Here is a 20,395-nt window from a genome sequence, read left to right on the forward strand (position 1 = left end):
AACAGAAAATGCTCTGTAAAGCTCAAAAGAAAAAAATATACCAAGATATCACAAGAAATATCTCATGCAGCTGCTGTCTGCCATGATACCAACAAGACAATATCTGCACATCTGAAATGGAATTGAACATAATTTAGCAATCAGCACAGAGGAAAACAAAATAAATACAGGGGACAATATTTAAAGATTCATATCCTCATCAGCAGAGAAGCCAAGAGTGAACCATCCCAGAGTGAGATCTTTCAGACTCCCGACAAACAGGGTTGGGGATATAAATCTTAGAGTACATATTCAAAGAGGTTTAAGTAGGAAGGAGAGGGCCCCCCGCCTGATTAACCTTGATCAGCACAAGTTAGTGGTAAAATAATACATTGATAACTATGGCGTTAAGGGAAAAGGAATGGGTCTTGCTATATTGCCTTTCTGTGGTTACTAAGCGCTTAAGAGTTACATAGTTAGGAGAGATGTCTTTTCAAAACACTTAAGACTTACAAAGTTAGGTGGAGGTGTCTCTTCAAAGTGACTTACAAAGTTAGGTGGGGACATCTTTTCAAAGCAACTTATACAATTAGGTGGAGGCATCTTTTCAAAGCACTTGGACTTGCAAAATTAGGTGGGGACATCGTTTGTAAGTACTTAAGAGTTACAAGCACATCCTAGACTTACAAAGTTAGGTGGTGGCGTCATTTCACAGCACTTCAGACTTACAAAGTTAAGTTGAGGCGTCTTTTCAAAGTAACTTACAAAGTTAGGTGGAGGCATATTTTGAAAGTAGTCAGACATACAAAGTTAGGTGGAAGTGTCTTTTCTAAGGATTTAAGCGTTACAAAGTTAGGTGGAGGCTTCTTTTCTAAGCACTTAAGAGTTACAAAGTTAAGTGGAGGCGTCTCTTCTAAGCACTTAAGAGTTACAAAGTTAGGTGGTGTATTTTGAAAGCATATCTTAGACTTACAAAGTTAAGTGGAGGAATCTTTTCAAGCACTTAAGACTTACAGTTAGGTGGAGGCATCTTTTCAAAGTGACTTACAAAGTTAGGTGGAGTCTTTTCAAAACACTCAGGGCAAGATGCACTAAACTAAACAAGCCTTTAACGACACTTTAACGAACAAGTTTTTAACCCTGGCATGTACTAAAGCCCAATTTCCGACGACGGTAGCAGCAAACGAAAACGGAATACAGATGAGCAAATTGTGTAGAAACCCTATTGAAATGAGATGCACTAAGGTTTTCCGCTTGCCCTAACGCTGGAAAACTCTGGGAAAGCTAACGAGAGGTCTGTACCTCTCGTTGGGGCTGCCCGGCTTCAAAAACACTGTGAGAAGTGCTTTAAAAATGATCCCGTCACACACATTAAACATGGAAGTTATGCATTTGGCTTCCTTTACTCTCACACGCTAAACACCCCTCTTCACAGCACTCGGGGACCTTGCTGCCGCTCCCTCCGGTCCAACATGTGCGTGATTCGGCACCTCTTCCTCAAACCCTTCATTCTACCGTCAAATTTGTATGTGTGCACCAAGACAATAGAATACTATTGTTATTATTAGCATTTGTATAGCGCTACCAGACGCATGCAGCGCTGAACACCTGACACAGAGAGACAGTCCCTGCTCAATACAGCTTACAATCTAAAATAGCACTAATATGCCTGCACATTACATTCACATGCGTTAAGTGCCAATTGGGCACTAAGTGGTATTCTGCAAACTTAATGCGCAACCCACATATCATGCAACTGCCACAGGGGTGTGCATGTGGGCAGTGTCCACACTTACACATGTAACTTACAGAATACTGTAAGTTGAACAATTAAGTGCAATATTTATCACATTTACACGGCATGTTAGCACCTAAATGTTGGCATGCACATGCAAACATACACTCTATTGCAGAGCTTCCCAGCCTTTGGGGGGGGGGGGGTCACAACCTGGGGAGCTCTCCATAGATGCATCATTATTCTACACCTCCAGGAGGTCACACAATTTTATGTGGTTGCGCCCATGGGGCCACAGTCACAAAAAAATATTGAGAAGCACTACTCTATTCTATAATGAAATCTAGGAGCCCTTTACAGAACTGCATATAAGCACCTATATGGCTTTTTGGCCTAGAAACACTGTCATAAAATTATCTTCTTTGTATCTAATTCCAGAAAGCCATATACTAAGCACTTTCCCCACAGCTATAATCGGAAAACAAAAAGTGCATGATATGCTCCTTTGCTTTTAATAATTTAGCTGCCGGTTTGAATATGCTCTCGCTTTTTGTTCAAAATGCACCAAACAGAACCTTAAAATAGAAAAGGCAATGTAGAAGTATGCCAGTAAGCAAAAACAGAGCATTCACTTTTTCGATCCTTTGTGATTTGAGGGCTTGTTGTTTTACAGCAGTCCAAAGGCTAATTCTCTAACCTGTCAAAATACTTTAGCTGATGACTGGTCGACTGTATGTTGTATGCCAGTATATCAGGTACTACGAGTCAGCTCTGTGGGTGCACCCCAAATATTGAACAAATACCTCGACTGTGTGTATCAAAGGAGAGGAAATTTCCATTGGATTTAGCACCCCCTCCATAATTTTGGAAACCTGGCTCTTATATATATTGGCATTACAACCTTAAGCATTCACCGAGTCAAAGAGTTTGCTTGTTTGTTGTTTTTTTTTTTTTTTTTTAAGTCTGCCCCCCATCCCGTGTCCCGCAAGAAGAAGAGTTGTGCGGCTACCTGCACGGTGTACACCCAGCCCACATCCATGTGACTGTGCGGCACCACGAATACTTGCGTGCTCCTTACAGCACGCGCCGCCCCGCACAGAGCCAAGAGCGGAAGCATAGACAGCAGCTTCATTTGCACGAGCGAGCTCTTAGTCTTCGCAGAAAACCTCCCAGCCGGGTTTGGAGCAACCCGCTTCCTTATTCACTTTCAGTTGCAAAAAGCAGGTAGTCACGAGCTACGGATAGGAAAGAGGGACCAACCTCTGAAACAACGAGTGTTGTCAACGACCGACACACCCACACGCTGCCTGGTGCTATGGTTTGTAATACTGTGACTCAACAGTAAGGGTTAGTGCCTATATTTTGAATGCAAGTTTTTAAAAATTAGTAGCGAGGCCATCTGTTATAATAGGCTTTCATTTTACCATTTTTGAACCACTGTGGGCAATATGGAAGAACCCATTGGGTCTTTTTATTTTATAATTTTTATAAATTTCTGCACAGTTGCCTTAATTACTTAATAACTGTTGGACCTCTTTGCTTTTCTTACTACACATTATGTTCCAATTAAATATATAAGGAGGTAGTACAATCTTGAAGAAAACTGTGATATTTATATTTATTTTAATATAAACCATTAAATCAAGAACAGCAAAAGTGGGAGAGAGAACAACAAACAGAAGGACAGTCACATGTGGAATGTTTATTTTATTTGACAAAGAGGGCATTGTGTCAAATAAAATAAACATTCCACATGAAATAGCAGCGTGGAATCATTATGGATAGAAATTATATGTGTGAAGGGAAGGAGTATTCTTATAGGGCTGTACTACTGTCCACTGACACAGAACAAACAGACAGATGAATAAATATTTACAGAAATTAGGAAAGCTGGCAAATTTGGCAACTCTATAATAATGGGTGATTCCAATTACCCCAATATTGACTGGATAAATGTTACATCAGGGAGTGCCAGGGAGATAACATTTTTAGATGTAATAAATGACTGCTTCTTGGAGCAACTTGTCCTGGAACTGACGAGAGGGGGAGCCATTTTGGATCTGGTGCTTGGTGACGTGCAGGGCATAGTGCGAGAGGTGGCGGTGTTGGGTCCCCTGGGACAAAGTGTTCATAACATGATCAAGTTTGAGCTACTATCTGGGATGAACCCGCAAAGGAAATCTACTGTACATGCAATTAATTCAGCCAAGGGAAGTCTTGCCTCACCAATTTGCTTCATTTCTTTGAAGGTGTGAATAAACGTGGATAATGGTGAGCCGTTTGATGTAGTGTATCTAGATGTTCAGAAAGCTTTTGATAAAGTTCCTCATGAGAGACTCCTGAGAAAATTAGAGAGTCATGGGATAGGAGGCAAGGTTCTGGTGTGGATTAGGAATTGGTTATTGGACAGAAAACAGAGGGTAGAGTTAAATGAACATTTTTGTTAATGGAGGAGGGTGAACAGTGGCGTGCCGCAGGGATCTGTACTGGGACCAGTGCTATTTAACATATTTATAAATGATATGGAAATCGGAGCGACGAGTGAGGTGATAAAATTTGCAGACGATACAAAACTATTCAAGGTTGTTAAAACATGTGCAAACTGTGAAATATTGCAAGAAGACCTTAGGAAATTGGAAGACTGGGCATCCAAATGGCAGATGAAATTTAATGTGGACAAATGCAATATGATGGAAAGAATAATATGAATCATAGTTACCTGATGCTAGGATCCACCTTGGGGGTCAGCACTCAAGAAAAAGATCTAATTGTCGTTGTAGATAATATGCTGAAATGTACTGCTCAGTGTGTGGTGGCGGAATTATTAGGAAAGGGATAGTGAATAAGACCAAATATACTGTAATGCCTTTGTATCACTCTATGGTGTGACCACACCTTGAATATTACGTTCAATTTTGGTCACCATATCTCAAAAAAGATATAGCAGAATTAGAAAAGGTTCAAAGAAGAGTGACCAAAATGATAAAGGGGGAGGAACTCCTCTCGTATGAGGAAAGGCTAAAGAGATGGGTGACGGGAGATATGGTGGAGGTTAACAAAATCCTGAGTGGTGTAGAACGAGTAGAACTAAATCAAATTTTTACTCATGCCAAAAGTGCAAAGACTTTAGGGGACACTCAATGAATAGTTAAGCTCTGGAACTCTTTGCCGGTTGATGTGGTAGCAATGGTTAGTGTATCTTATTTATTTATTGCATTTGTATCCCACATTTCCCCACCTTTTTGCGGGCTCAGTGTGGCTTACAATACATTATGAATGATGGAATTACAATTTGTTAGAATTCGGTTATGGATTACATTGTGAAGAGTTATACGAGACAAATCAAATGTCGTTAAGGAATATAGCAATGGAAAAGAACAGTGAAACATTGGAAGGAAACAAGGGAAACTAAAGGGCAATATATAATAACAAGAAAACATATGGTATACATTCCTCTGTGGGTAAAGGTATGAGTGTGGTGAGATTTCGGGGGATGAGAGTTCAGAAGTGGATGTATTGATGCATTACTGAACAGTGAGTGTGGACTTTATGTGTTTTGGTTCTTTCCGTAGATTTTAGCAAAAAGATGTGTCTTCAATAATTTGCAGAAGGAGGTTTGTTCGTAGATCGTTTTCAGGTTGCGCGGCAGTGTGTTCCAGAACTGCGTGCTCATGTAAGAAAAGGTTGACGCGTGCAGCGCTTTGTATTTCAAGCCCTTGCAGTTAGGGAAGTGGAGGTTGAGGAAAGTTCGGGATGATCTTTTGGCGTTTCTGGGTGGTAAGTCTATTAACTCAGACATGTAGGCTGGGGCTTCGCTGTGAATGATTTTGTGGACTAATGTGCATACTTTGAAAGTAATGCGTTCCTTGAGTGGGAGCCAGTGTAGTTTCTCTCATAAGGGTTTTGCACTTTCATATTTTGGTTTTCCGAAGATGAGTCTGGCTGCTGTGTTCTGGGCTGTTTGAAGTTTCCTCAGTACTTGCTCTTTGCAGCCTGCGTATAGTGAGTTGCAGTAGTCCAGATGGCTGAGTACGAGGGATTGCACTAGGCTGCGAAAGACGGATCTTGGGAAGAATGGTCTTATTCTTTTCAGTTTCCACATGCAGTAGAACATCTTTTTGGTTGTGTTGTTTGCATGGGTTTCGAGTGTTAGGTGTCGGTCGATAGTGACTCCAAGGATTTTTTACGTTTCTGAGATTGGAAGGTTTAGTTTTGGTGTGTTTATAGCGGTAAATTCATTCGTGTTGTATTGGGAGGTAAGTATCAGGCATTGGGTTTTTTCTGCATTTAGTTTCAAACGAAATGCATCTGCCCAGGTGTTCATGATGTGCAGACTTTGGTTGATTTCATTGAAGATTTATTTGTTGTCTTGTTTGAAAGGGATGTATATTGTTACATCATCGGCGTATATATATGGGTTGAGGTTATGGTTTGATAGGAGTTTTGCCAAGAGAATCATCATTAGGTTGAAAATGGTTGGTGAGAGGGGTGATCCTTGTGGAACTCCACATTCAGGTGTCCATGCGGCAGACGTGGCTGAATTTGATGTGACTTGATATGAATGCTGGGTTAGGAACCCCTTGAACCAGTTTAGGACATTTCCTCCAATGCCAAAATATTCAAATATGTGTAATAGGATTCCGTGGTCAACCATGTCGAAGGCACTTGACATGTCAAATTGTAGGAGGAGTATATTGTTGCCGGTTGCAATCATTTGTTTAAATTTAGTCATAAGGGTAATTAATACTGTTTCTGTGCTGTGATTCGATTGGAATCCTGATTGGGCATCATGCAATATAGAGTATTTGTTTAGATAGTTTGTGAGTTGTTTAGTTACCATTCCTTCGGTTATTTTGGTTATTAGTGGTATGGATGCTACTGGTCTGTAATTGGTTATTTCCCTTGCGCTTTTCTTTGTATCTTTGGGTATTGGGGTGAGTAAAATTTTTCCTTTTTCTTTTGGGAAAAGTCCGTTTTGTAGCATGAAGTTTACGTGGTTTGTTAGGTCTATTATGAATTGTTGAGGAGCTGATTTCATGAGGTTGTTTGGGCATATGTCTAGTTTGCAGTGGGATTTGGCATATCTTTTAAGTGTTTCAGATATGAGGTCTTCTGATAGTAGTTCGAATTCGGTCCAGGTTCTGTCTGCTGGGTATATTCCATCTTCAGGGTCTAGACAATCTAGAAATGTGGCGTATTCAATAGGGCTGGCAGGTATTTTGAGTCGTAATTGTATAATTTTCTCCTTGAAGTATTTCGCAAGGTTGTCTACATCTGGTATGTCTTTGCTGTTGTTTGTAACTGGTGTGGTGTCTAACAGTTTGTTCACAAGGTAGAAGAGTTTATGTGTGTCTTTGTAGTTTGGTCCTATTATTGTCTTTTAGTGTAGTCTTTTAGTCTGTTTTATGGTATATTTGTTTCTGGGTTTTAAAAAGGTTTAGACAAATTCCTGGCGGAAAAGTCCATAGTCTGCTATTGAGATAGACATGGGGAAGCAACTGCTTGCCCCGGGATTGGTAGCATGGAATGTTGCTGCTAATTGGGTTTCTGCCAGGTGCTTGTGACCTGGCTTGGCCACTGTTTGGAAAACAAGATTATGGGCTACATGGACCATTGGTCTGACCCAGTATGGCTACTCTTATGTTCTTATGTTGTAAGAAAAAATGACAAGATTGCAATCCAAGATTTAAGAATTTACAAAGAGAGCAAAGCAAGGAAAAAGAAAAGCCACTCCTAACTACAGCCATTAGGATCATCCTTGAAGTGCCACTGCAATCACAGGCATTTTTATTTAATATAAATAATGTTTTTAGACCGGCTTTAAATCTGAAAAAGCAATATTCATCTCGCAACTCTTGGAGAATGGATTTCGAGAAAAAGTAGGTGAGTGCAGAATTGGCAGATTGGCGAATTGATTTGAGCCAAATATGCATCAGTGAGGGAGTTCGAAGAAGACTCTGCTGAGTGAGGGCCTGATGCACAAAGCTTACTGTGCTTATGTTTGCTTTAGACTGGTTGTAACCACTCTAAAGCAAATGTTATTCACAAAGACTTTCTGCATGGCTTTAACTGTTCGCTGTAGCAGCTACTGATAATCTAATTCAAATGTACTACAAGCTCATTAGTATTAAAATGAGCATTCCATGTGATGCACAGAAAGGAACACCTACCTTTAACATGCAAAATTTTCTGGCAGGTCTGAAGCTGTCCTTATGTGAGGGCGGCTTCTGGGAGGTGCAGTCTGCTTGCATTTTTCAATAGCAGGAGGAACAAAACAGTATGCCAGAGCAGAAAACAGCTTAGAGAGAGAGAAACAAAAGTAGACAGCCAATTTGGCTGGGGAATGCCCCTTTCCATTACGTTCCAAGGATCAGTCCAGACAACTGGGTTGTGACCATCTGCCAGCAGGTGGATATAGAGAACTCTAATGAGTTGTGCCTCATAAGCTCCTGTGCTTAGCAACAAAGCCAGTAGTCTCTATCTCCAGCAGGCAGGATAGCAGTTCCTGTTCACAGTGGTGACTTCTGTGTGGCCTCCTGTCCTGCTTGCAGGTTCAGTTGAGTTTGGGGTTGAGAATATCTTGTGGCTCATGTGTAAACCTAGTGGTCTAGTTTCCTCCGTGCTCTCCCATTGCCATTTTCAACCTCTTTATCTCAGTCTTCCCTTCTCTTTTTCTCCTGCCTCTATCTTAAAAAAAACAAACAACACTGCGGTTCTTTTTGAAAGCGCTTGGCTATGGGAAGATTGTGGGACTTCAGTGCCTTGGAGGTCACGAGACTGGCTCTTTTCTGTGAATATATTCTACTAGTAAAAGAGGCCTGTTTCAGAGCAAATGAAACGGGCGCTAGCAAGGTTTTCATCGCCAACACCCCCCTCCCTCCCTGGCCAACCCCTTCGTTATTCTTTCATTGCTCCGCCGCCAACCTCATGACGTTTGACGTGAGGGCGGGGCCCGGAGCGATTTCCCACCCCCCCACCTCCCTCCCTGCCAACCCCTTCGTTGTTCTGCCATTGCTCTGCCCTCGAGGGCGGGGCCCAGAGCGATTTCCCACCCCCCGCCTCCCTCCCTGCCAACCCCTTCGTTGTTCTGCCATTGCTCCACCCTCGAGGGCGGGGCCCAGAGCGATTTTGGTGGCTTCACCACCATGAACCTTCGAACCTTTTTGAAGGAAGTCAGGGCTTGGCTTCACTGACGTCAGTGTCCTCAGAACGTTGAGGGTGAGTTTTATTATAGTAGATGTGTGATGTGATAAACACAGTGTCTGCCCTTACTTGAGGAGGCCGCCAGAGGGCGCTCTCCCACTGAAAACTGGGAAAATGCCCATTCTGGTCACTAGAGGGAGCTCCAGGGATCTAGCTGAGTGTTGACTTGCATGGCCCAGTAGAGGGAGCTCCAGAGGGCTAGCTGGGGGAGTGAGAAGAGACTTCTAGACCCAGATCATTCTGGAACCAGAGGGGCGAGGTCTCAAGAGGTGGGGAGGTTTATTGGACACCTCATAAATAGCTTCCTCTCAGGAGAGGAGGGAGTTTTGCCCGAGGGAGAGGAGATGGGAGCCTGGAGGCCTGAAGCCTGGACTGTGTGTCCCAGGTGCTGAGGAAGAAGGACTGTGTGTCCAGGACTGTGGGTCCCCAGAACTAATGTTGGAACTGTGAAGTGTTGAAAATGAACAAACAGCCGTGGGGTGGAGGATAAGACCGTAAGGTTAATGAGAGTAAAAAAGGTCCTATCCAGGGGTGGTGGCTGTTATACCCTGAGACCCAGGTGTCCCACAGTAAATGGGCTCAGGGAATGAATTGGTAGTAAATGAATAATAGTGGAAAGGAAGGTTCCCACATGACAGAAGCATAGCTCTAATAAATGGAATTTACATTTACTCAGCTAATTTGCATATTTCTGAAAGCAGAGGAATCCGTGCTATCTTCCAGAGAAGGGTGAGCCAGGGGCCCCACCAGAAGAACTGGTAAGGGGGTCGGTTACCTGGAGATACAGCAGGGAGGCAGGTCCAGGACCGGAGGTTAATGAAGAGGGGGCCCAAACATGGAGGCCTGAGTCACCGGAATCATATAGAAGTCTAGCTTCCAGGTTGTTCCCTGAAGAAGGGCTGGTGAGGCCAGGCAGGAGCCACTAGAGGGCCACTGCACACCTGAGAGCACCCCTGTGGGCTTATAGTGAGTATATTCTCTTTGTGCGCGCTGCAGGGGTAAGCTCTTAGCTACCGGTTCCTGCATGCTTTGCTTTACTTCTGTGGACCTACTGCTTTTGTCTACTTTGCCCATCAGTACGCCCTGCTCTGATGGCAGTTTTGGCAGGCTCAGCACCAACGGCTCCTGTGCTTCACGAGACTTCAGCAGCCATTTTGTCAGTGGGTTTCTCACCTACTATCTTGCCCTGGGATGTTGGTTTTGCAGGGGTAGAAATCTCTGCCCGGCCGTTTTTGCCTGAATTTGTTCATTACATCGCACATAAGTACCGCCATACTGGGAAAAGATCAAGGGTCCATCATGCCCAGCATCCTTTGCTTATATATATATACTAGTATAAAAGGCCCGTTTCGGTAGGCAATGAAACTGGCGCAAGGTAATCCCCCCCCCCGCAGCGTCCTTCCTGTCTCCCCTGCAGCCACCCATCTGGTCTCAGGACCCCCTCCCCACCAACCCTCCTCTGCCCCTGCAGCCACGCATGTGCAGCGGCCCTCCTCTCTCCCCTGCAGCCACCCATGTCCAGCGACTCTCCTCTCCCCCTGCAGCCACCCATGTCCAGCAACCCTCCTCTCCCCCTGCAGCTACCCATGTCCAGCGACCCACCTCTCTCCTCTGCCCCCCCTGCAGCCACTCATGTCCAGCAACCCTCCTCTCCCCCTGCCCCCCCTGCAGCATCCCTTCTGTCACCGCTGCCCTCCCCTGCAGCCACCCATCTGGTCTCAGGACCCCCTCCCCACCTCCCTCTTCCCTGCTCCCCCTGCAGCCATCCATGTCCAGTGACCCTCCCCTCCCCCCTCCAGCCACCCATGTCCAGTGACCCTCCCCTCTTGGTGCATCACCCAAACCCCTACCCCCCCCCCCCCAGTGCATCACCCAAGCCCCTACTCCCCCCCCCTCGGGCACATCAACCCCCTCGCCACCCGCAGCCGCCAATACTAACGCTGTCCGGCCACTGCTGTGTCTCCTGTTGAGCAGCAGCGGCCGGTACAAAAAGAAAAAAGCCAAAAAAAGATTTGAAACCTGAAACATGGCTCCGTAGACGGCCATCTGGCATTGGCTGTCATCTCTGCAGCCGCTCCTCCTCTCCCCTCTGACGTTGCTGCGCTTCTCCGGGGTCTTCCTGCAGGGGCAGTGACGTGGAGGGGAGAGGAGGAGCGGCTGCAGTGACGACAGCCAATGCCAGATGGCTGTCTACGGAGCAGCATTTCAGGTTAAAAATCTTTTTTTGGCTTTTTTCTTTTTGTACCGGCCGCTGCTGCTCCACAGGAGAAGCAGCAGCGGCCAGACAGCGTTAATATTGGCGGCTGCGGGTGGCAAGGGAGTTGATGTGCCCGAGAGGGGGGGTAGGGGTTTTGGTGTTGCGCCGGGGGGGGAGGGTCTTGGGTGATGCGTCGAGGGGGGGGAGGGTCTTGGGTGATGCGTCGAGGGGGGGTAGGGGCTTCGGTGCTGCGCCGAGGGGGGGGCACTGAGGGCTGATTGGTAGGCAGGGGGAGGAGTGCCTGGCTCGCGGTTTTGCAGGGCAGGGGCTTGGCTGTTGCGCCGAGGGGGGGCACTGAGAGCAGTTTCCCAGGCAGGGGGAGGAGTAGGGAAACTACTTCTCCCCTTGCCTTGGAATCAGCTGTCAGTGACATCACTGACGTCAGTGCATTCTAAACTGTCTAGCAGACTACCTCCGAGGGAGCCACGGTCCCAGGCACATTAGAACGTTGGATCCAAGATGGCGTTGTGAATGGACGCACCTGTGTTAGCTCCTGGAAGTTGCTCTGTTTGTAGGTCCTCTTCGGTGCCTCTGTCGCCTCATCAAGCATGGGGAAACAGAGGGGAAAAGTGAAGGAACATCCCTCAGCTCCTGTGACTTCTTCAGCGACGAGGCAGACAACTTTGCAATTTTTCAGACAGCAACCAGGTCCTCAGGGCTTTTTGACCCCCTCTGCAACTCTCGGTGCTTCGGCGTCGATTGAGAATGGAAACAGGGCTTCCCTGAGCCCTGTGGAACGAGTTGCTCCACCCCAGCCTGGAGGGGAGTTGCTGGCAGCTCTGACAAGGAAGGAAGCCGAAGGGGCTCAGCCCGACCTGTTTGAGGGAGTGTCTGCAGTAACGGATGCTGAATCTCAACACCAAGAACTATTGCTACAATCAGCTTCAAAGGTATTGCCCCAGGATATAGTTTCTAAACTTGCTCGTGTTGAAGATCAACCTCACCCTTCTCCAGCCCTTAGTGGTGTGAATAGACCAGCAACTGTGACATTAGAGTCACTATGGGATATGGTTTACAGCATTCACACTTCTATGCAAACTACTTTAAAAATGAATACTTCTGACATAAAGACTCTTTCTGAGGCTGCCCTGCTTCAGGCGCAAAAGACTGCACAGCAAACGTTAGATTTGGAGACTGTGAATATTAAAATTCAAGAAATGGGATCTGTAGAAACGGCTTTGGTTAAGGATAATAATTTCCTACATAAAAGATTGGAGTACCTGGAAAACCAGGCTAGAAGAATTAACCTCAGGTTTCTTAATTTTCCCAAATCACCTTTAATTTCCCCTTTGGACATGGTTAAAAAATATATGATTGATATTCTTGGAATGGATAAGGACTCACTGCCTCCCCTTACTCGGGCTTATTACATCAGGAGTGGTGGAGTGGTGGAAGAAAATCCCCCGATAGCAGGGGAAGGAATGGATCTTACTTCTTTCCTTGAAAGTTCATTGGAGATAATTACTCAGAGGTTGACTCTGCTTGTTACTTTTGTGCTGGAGCCTGATAGGAATGCCGTATTAAGGCTTTCCTTGAGACACTTAGAAAATCTGTTTTTGGGCTCAAAAATTCGTATTTTTCCTGATCTCTCAAGGCCTACACAGATGAGACTGAGGGCTGTTTTGGAACTCCGCCCTAGGGTGGTGGCACTGGGAGCAACTTTTATATTACATTTTCCTTGTTATTGTAATGTAATGCTTGAGGGTAAACAGTTTCAATTTGTAGACCCAATACAGTTAAAACAATTTCTAGATTAGAGTGGAATTGAATGTTGTGTGCCCTCCCTAAATGCAGGCTGGGTCTGAACCAGAGGTTGCAACCACTAGTCCGTAATTATTGCTATATGTTTTACTTTAAATTCTAAATTCTTGGATTCCAAATTTCCTAAACTTGTGGACAGAAAGGCTGTTAATGATATTTCCTTTTATTTTTGCCTCTTGTATAAATGCCGATTGCATATTCACGTATTGTGATGATATATTGAAATATATGAATAAAGAAATAATAAAAACAAAAAAAGAACGTTGGAGGTGAGAATTATATATATATATATCCTATATAATAATTCTCACCTCCAACAGGATGTGCTTGGGACCGTGCCTGCCGGAAGTGGTCTGCTAGGCAGGCAGGCAGGCACTGACCTCAGTGACAGACAATTTGGCAAAGCAAAACAATCTGAGTGCTGGCCATTAGGACACAGGGTTGATAGGAGAGTTTTAAAAGACTGAAGGAACCAAAAGTGCTAAATGGGGGGAGGGGGGAGTTCTGAACGACTGAAAGACATGAACATTTGGGAAAGGAAAACAATCTGAATGCTGGCCATTAGGACACAGGGTAGATAGGAGAGTTTTAAAAGACTGAAGGAACCAAAAGTGTTCAGGGGGGGGGCAAGTTCTGAATGAATGAAAGAAATGAAAATTTACGAGAGGAACACAATCTGAATGCCGGGCATTTGTACACAGGGTAGATAGGACACTTTTTAAAAAAAATGAAGGACGAGAAAGTATTACATCTTGGGGGAGGGGTGAGGAGGAAAGCGGTGGGGTATCCGGATACTGGGCGTTAGGGCCACGGGGGTACATAGACTTTTGAAAGCCTTAAGGAACCCAAAGTGTGGGAAGGAGGAGGAAAAGGAGGGGAGGGAACGGGGTGAGGGGCATTAGGAACAGGGGAGGGGGCCCTGTCACACACTCTCATTCTCACACACACACTGTCACACAGTCTCACTCTGTCACACACCCGCACATTCACTCTGGCTCTCTCTCTCAAACATACACACTCCCAGGAAAACCTTGCTAGCACCCGTTTCATTCGTTCCAGAAATGGGCCTTTTTTTACTAGTATATATATATTGTGTATGTGCTTTATTTCATTTGACCTCTTCAGGGGAATCTAGGATAAAGAACTGATAGGTTCCCTGGTGGGGAAGGGCATATAAAGATCACACTTTCAAGATCACAGCTTTCTTAGTAATAGCTCAAGACAAGTTTCATTCAGGTACAGTAGGTGTTTTCCTGTCCTTGGAGGGCTTTCAATTTAAGTTAAGATGTGTTAGCATTTTTAAAACGCTTTTAAGGTGTGTTAAATGCTAATGCACCTATACATTCCTATGGGTGCATTTAAAAATGCCTATAGCGTGCCTTATTTTTATTTATGACATTTATATCCCGCATTAGCCTGAATAGAACTCCGGTGCGATGTTGCTTACATAACAATTAGAAAAGCATGAGCATGTTCAAAATATATTAACAGAAAGTAAAATGTATCATATGTTAGACCAGTAAAACTTGAGTTAGGAATTAGTAAACACAGCCCTAAGTTTTTTTTTTTTTTATCCGATTCAATGGAGGGTTAAGTGACTTGTCTAAGATTTCAAGGTGTAGCAGTGGCCTCCCTGTTTTTCAGCCTGCAGCTCTATTAGGTACATCTAATACAGATAACACATATTATCTGTATTAGCCATACCTAATCTTTGGTAACGCAACCGCTTACCAAATGCTAGATGAGCTGAAGCCTGGTGGCCATTTGGCAACCTCCCCAAAACATTGATAGGTAAATTATTTTATGGTTGCCAGTAATCTCAGGATTTCTGTTACAGTGTTGCTGAACATCACTGTTCACATTCACATGGCCAATGGGAAGACGCTGGACTGATGAGCTAGGGCTGACAGATAGCCAAGTACTGTACCTGCATATATTTCCAGAATACTTCAAATACTTTTCTGTTTAATATGATGCATTGTTTTGCCATGCATTATTTTGAATTTTTTTGGTACATAATTCCCTGAAGTGTATTACAGTATGCATAATACCATTAGTAACAGAGGTACTGGGGGAGGCAGCTGGAAAAAAGTTTCCTACTGTCCTTTTTTTGTTTTGTTAGAAGAGGTGCTTGTACAGGGAGAGAGCAGTGTTCACACTAAGCTGTGCTACATATCCAGTAGCTGAGTAAAATTCAGAGTAGCTGTAAATATAGTTAGACTACAGGCAAACGAGGGAAAGCATGCACAGCATGGCTCATGGAATTCTTTCCTACCTCCCTGCAAGTTTATGTATGTGCTTGTGTTATCTGTAAGAAGTGATCACAAGGTAATGTAACGGACAATGTTTGCTCATGTCAACTTTAATCCTTAGAGGGAAGATTGCTACAATTTCTCTCTCCACCTTCCCTGACCCCCACAACGAATTTAGTACCTTACCTCCCTCCCTCAGGTCAGTGATACTCCAACTGGCACAGCACCAAAAGCCGATGCGTCAGAAGAAGGCGGAATACTGAGCGAACCATTGGAAGGCTAGAGACGTCGGGAATGGGAGCGCCGCCTCCTTCACTGACGCTGCGCTGCTGGAGGAAGGTAAATTTAAAAGAAAAAAAAAAGGAAAGGGATCTTGGGGGGGTGGGGGGGGGGGAGAAGAGGGCGGGCAGTTCCTACATGGGAGCGGGAGGGCAGGGGAGAGAGGAGCATAGATGGGAGGGCAGGGTTCATGGAAGGGAGAGAGGGGAATTGCTTGATCGGGATGAATGGCGGGGGCAGGGGACAGATGGGCATGGATGGGTGGGAGGGTAGGGCTCAAGGAGAGAGGGGAATCGCTGCCTTGGAGCCAGGCAGGTGCGGGGGGGGGGGGGGCGGCGCCAACTGGTAGTCTGCAGGGGGGCGCCAGAGACCCTTGGCACGGCCCTGCTGGCGGGTGTGGTGTCTTGAGCATCAGAAGCCCAAGGCTTGTCAGCTTCTGCTCCATCTGAAATAGGAAGTTTGGAGATGAAGGAAGCAGGTAGGCTTTGAGCATGCACAAATGCTCAAGACCCCATGCCCTGGGAAGGCACTAAACCATGGGCATAGCCAGACCTCGTGGTGGGAGGGGGCCAGAGCCCACCCCACCGCCTCCCCTCACCATCTCGTCGCTCCCCCCCCCCCCCCGAAAAAGCAAATACCCAACCCCCACCAGCCAAAGCGTTCTTCAGCGCCGGTGTCTAGTGCAGCCACATTTGCTGCCCAGCTCTTTCTTCTTTCTGACGTCCTGTGCACACTCCTTTACGTGAAACTAACTGAACATGCTCAGCTTCACTTAAAGGAATGTGCAGGACGTCAGGAGGAAGAAAGAGCACAGGGCAGGGAACGCGGCATGCCGGAGACCAGCGCTGAAGGCTTCAGCTGGCGGGGGTTGGGGACCCTCGCCAGCAAAACCAGGGGCCCGGATGAAATTTGGGGGGGGCCAGGCCCCATGTAGCTATGCCACTGCACTAAACATGTCGCAGGGGGTGGGGAAGTGCTGGAGATCATGAGCAGGGGGTTAGGGAAGGAGAGAAGTGCTGGAGCCTAGAGGGGAGGGGAGAAATGCTGAGTACCATGGTACGGGGTTCAAAGGTAGAGAAAGATGTTAGATGCCATGGGAGGGGACGACTATGGGATGGTAGGTAAAGGGAGATGTTGGAGCTGGGGACAGAACATGGCACCCCCAAACAAAAAGGCATTCTGCTACCCCTGCATGAAATCAAAACAAACAAGAAAAAGACCTATATCATCAAATGGAAACCACACCCACCCTTTTAACAGAGTCAAACTGTATCTCAAGAGGGAAATTTTCCCATGCAGCCAACAGACAAAGTCGCTACCACACCAAGAAATGTTTTTTTTTAATCACCTTTAATAAGGTGACAATTAACATACAGCTTTAAGATGATCTTGTATTTCTCACAGGAACATACTAAGACAGACTATTAATTGAGAGGTTGAAATTCAAAGCAATTTAACCAGCCAGAAATGGCTCCTGACTGGTTAAATCGCTTATTTGGGGCTAACTGGTTAAATTCAGTGGCACTTGACAGGATAGCACTGCTGAAAATGTCTGGTTAGCACGCAACTTGAAACCAACTATTTTGGGGATGTTCTGGAGGTGAAATCAGCACTTGGCAGTTAAGTGCTGATATTCAGCACTTACCGGCCATGATAACTGCATAATAGCTAGCCCTATCTTTATGTGGTTTACCATAGCTGGTTAAGTGCTAAATATCACACTTAAATGGCTGTGTTTTCACCCGCTCCGTAAACCCAGAAATTTAATACTGGAGCCCAGACATAGCCCAGCATTGAAGTTCAACTTTCTATTAAGGATTTCTTAGCCCGCCCATCAAATAAGTGTCTGGGTGGCTTACATGCTAAGAGTACATATAGGTTATATATATTCAAAGACAGATGATGACAAGACATGACTAAAAGGGAAGAAGGTGGAACTACAATGTAGATATAACAGAGGGGAAGGGATATAGCAGTCAGCAAAATGCTGATCGCCACCAGCTGACGATCGGGCCCTAAGTATTTAGACCTCAGCTGGATGAAGCACCTTAAAAATCAGTTCTATCAGTTTAAATTCTACATGTTCTCCGTATTAGGAGAAAAGCACAAATGAACCTCCAGGAACAGGCCAAAATGCCGAGATGTCAAATTCTTCTTCCGTTAATAGACCTTTGAAAAATCGTCTAATTTTGATTTATATGGAATTTAGAAAAAAGCTGAAAACACATTTTTTAAAACCAAGTTTGTATGTGCTGATCATTTTTATATATATTTCAATTTAAGATTGTAGGTTTGATGATGATATTAACCACTTTGAACCTGATTGATTAAGGATTTGGCAGGATACAGATCCTTTACATAATACAAATTTTGTCCGATCAGGGCCTCCAATGCCTAAAAATTCCATTTGAAATTCAGCATCATCCCACTTGTTTGCTAGCCAATCAACCAACCTGCCTGCTTGTCAGCCCATCAACTTGCCCGCTTGTCTGCCCATCAACAACTTGCCTGCCTCCTAGCCTGCACAACTACCTACCTGCCTCCCCCTCCTGACTGCTCAGCCTTCAACCTGAGGTTCTAAAAGAGATGATAGAACCTCAGTCCACGTGGGTGTTGTCTACAGACCCCCAATACAACTGGAGGAACTAGATAGGGATCTGATCGCAGATATTCAAAAGTTAGGAAAGAAGAGGGAGGTGCTGTTGCTGGGAGATTTCAATCTGCTGGATGTAGATTGGAAGGTTCCGTCGGCGGAATCGGAGAGAAGTAGACAGATCATGGATGCTTTCCAAAGTGTTTTGCTCAAACAAATGGTGACGGAACCCACGAGGGAGGGAGCGACGCTGGATCTGGTGCTCACAAATGGGGATAGCGTGTCAAATGTCCGAGTGGGTGCCCACCTGGGCAGCAGTGACCATGAAACGGTTTGGTTTGATATGACTGCTGTAGTGGAGGGCAGCCACTCAAAAATCAAAGTCCTGGATTTCAAGCGTGCTGACTTTACTAAAATGGGGGAATACCTGAGGAAGGAGCTGATGGGCTGGGAGGAAGTACAAGAAGTGTAAGGACAGTGGTCTAGGCTGAAAGAAGCTATAAATAGGGCTACAAACCTTTTATGTAAGGAAAATAAATAAAAGCAAGAGAAAAAGGAAACCAATATGGTTCTCCAAACAAGTGGCTGAGAAAATAAAGGCTAAAGAGTTGGCGTTCCAGAAATACACAAAAACTCAAGAACAGGAACATGGGAAGGAATACCGGAGGAAACTGAAAGAAGCCGAGAGAGATACGTCTGGCGAAAGCACAAGCGGAAGAACAAATGGCTAGAAATGTAAGGAGGGGTGACAAAAATTTCTTCAGGTGTATTAGTGAAAGGAGAATGACTAAAAAGGGAATTGTGAGACAGTGAATGATACATACCTGTAGCAGGTGTTCTCCGAGGACAGCAGGCTGATTGTTCTCACGACTGGGTGACGTCCGCGGCAGCCCCCACCAACCGGAAAGAAGCTTCGCGGGACGGTCGGCACGCAGGGCACGCCCACCGCGCATGCGCGGCCGTCTTCCCGCCCGTGCGCGACCGCTCCCGCCAGTTGAATGACTAGCAAAAGATGAAACACACAACTCCAAAGGGGAGGAGGGAGGGTAGGTGAGAACAATCAGCCTGCTGTCCTCGGAGAACACCTGCTACAGGTATGTATCATTCACTTTCTCCGAGGACAAGCAGGCTGCTTGTTCTCACGACTGGGGTATCCCTAGCTCTCAGGCTCACTCAAAACAAGAACCCAGGTCAATTGAACCTCGCAACGGCGAGGGTATAACAGAAATTGACCTACGAAGAACAACTAACTGAGAGTGCAGCCTGACCAGAATAAATTCGGGTCCTGGAGGGTGGAGTTGGATTTACACCCCAAACAGATTCTGCAGCACCGACTGCCCGAACCGACTGTCGCGTCGGGTATCCTGCTGGAGGCAGTAATGAGATGTGAATGTGTGGACTGATGACCACGTCGCAGCTTTGCAAATTTCTTCAATAGTGGCTGACTTCAGGTGGGCCACTGACGCTGCCATGGCTCTAACACTATGAGCCGTGACATGACCCTCAAGAGCCAGCCCAGCCTGGGCGTAAGTGAAGGAAATGCAATCTGCTAGCCAATTGGAGATGGTGCGTTTCCCGACAGCGACCCCTAGCCTGTTAGGGTCGAAAGAAACAAACAACTGGGCGGACTGTCTGTGGGGCTGCGTCCGCTCCAAGTAGAAGGCCAATGCTCTCTTGCAGTCCAATGTGTGCAACTGACGTTCAGCAGGGCGGGTATGCGGCCTGGGGAAGAATGTTGGCAAGACAATTGACTGGTTAAGATGGAACTCCGACACCACCTTCGGCAGGAACTTTGGGTGGGTGCGGAGCACTACTCTGTTGTGATGAAATTTGGTATATGGAGCATGAGCTACTAGGGCTTGAAGCTCACTGACCCTACGAGCTGAAGTAACTGCCACCAAGAAAATGACCTTCCAGGTCAAGTACTTCAGATGGCAGGTATTCAGTGGCTCAAAAGGAGGTTTCATCAGCTGGGTGAGGACGACGTTGAGATCCCATGACACTGTAGGAGGCTTGATAGGGGGCTTTGACAAAAGCAAGCCTCTCATGAATCGAACGACTAAAGGCTCTCCAGAGATGGCTTTACCTTCCACACGATAATGGTAAGCACTAATCGCACTAAGGTGATTCCTTACTGAGTTGGTCTTGAGGCCAGACTCTGATAAGTGTAGAAGGTATTCAAGCAGGTTCTGTGCAGGGCAAGAACGAGGTTCTAGGGCCTTGCTCTCACACCAAACGACAAACCTCCTCCACTTGAAAAAGTAACTCTTTTTAGTGGAATCCTTCCTAGAGGCAAGCAGGACCCGGGAGACACCCTCCGACAGACCCAACGCAGC

At 45.7% G+C, this 20,395-nt stretch overlaps 1 protein-coding gene across 1 annotated transcript in view; it reads right to left on the reverse strand.

The window, feature by feature from the left end:
- MAN2B2 (mannosidase alpha class 2B member 2) overlaps positions 1 to 18,689 on the reverse strand; it is a 171,375-nt gene extending 152,686 nt beyond the window's left edge. The window contains exons 1-2 of the mRNA XM_030191167.1: positions 18,686 to 18,689; positions 2,724 to 2,867 (exon numbers count right to left, since the gene is read on the reverse strand). Coding sequence (XP_030047027.1) covers positions 2,724 to 2,846 — 123 coding nt within the window. The 5' untranslated portion in view covers positions 2,847 to 2,867; positions 18,686 to 18,689. The remainder of the gene's footprint in view (positions 1 to 2,723; positions 2,868 to 18,685) is intronic.
- Positions 18,690 to 20,395: the final 1,706 nt, after the last annotated feature.

Source organism: Microcaecilia unicolor, chromosome 2, assembly GCF_901765095.1.
Source record: "Microcaecilia unicolor chromosome 2, aMicUni1.1, whole genome shotgun sequence".
NCBI lineage: Eukaryota > Metazoa > Chordata > Amphibia > Gymnophiona > Siphonopidae > Microcaecilia > Microcaecilia unicolor.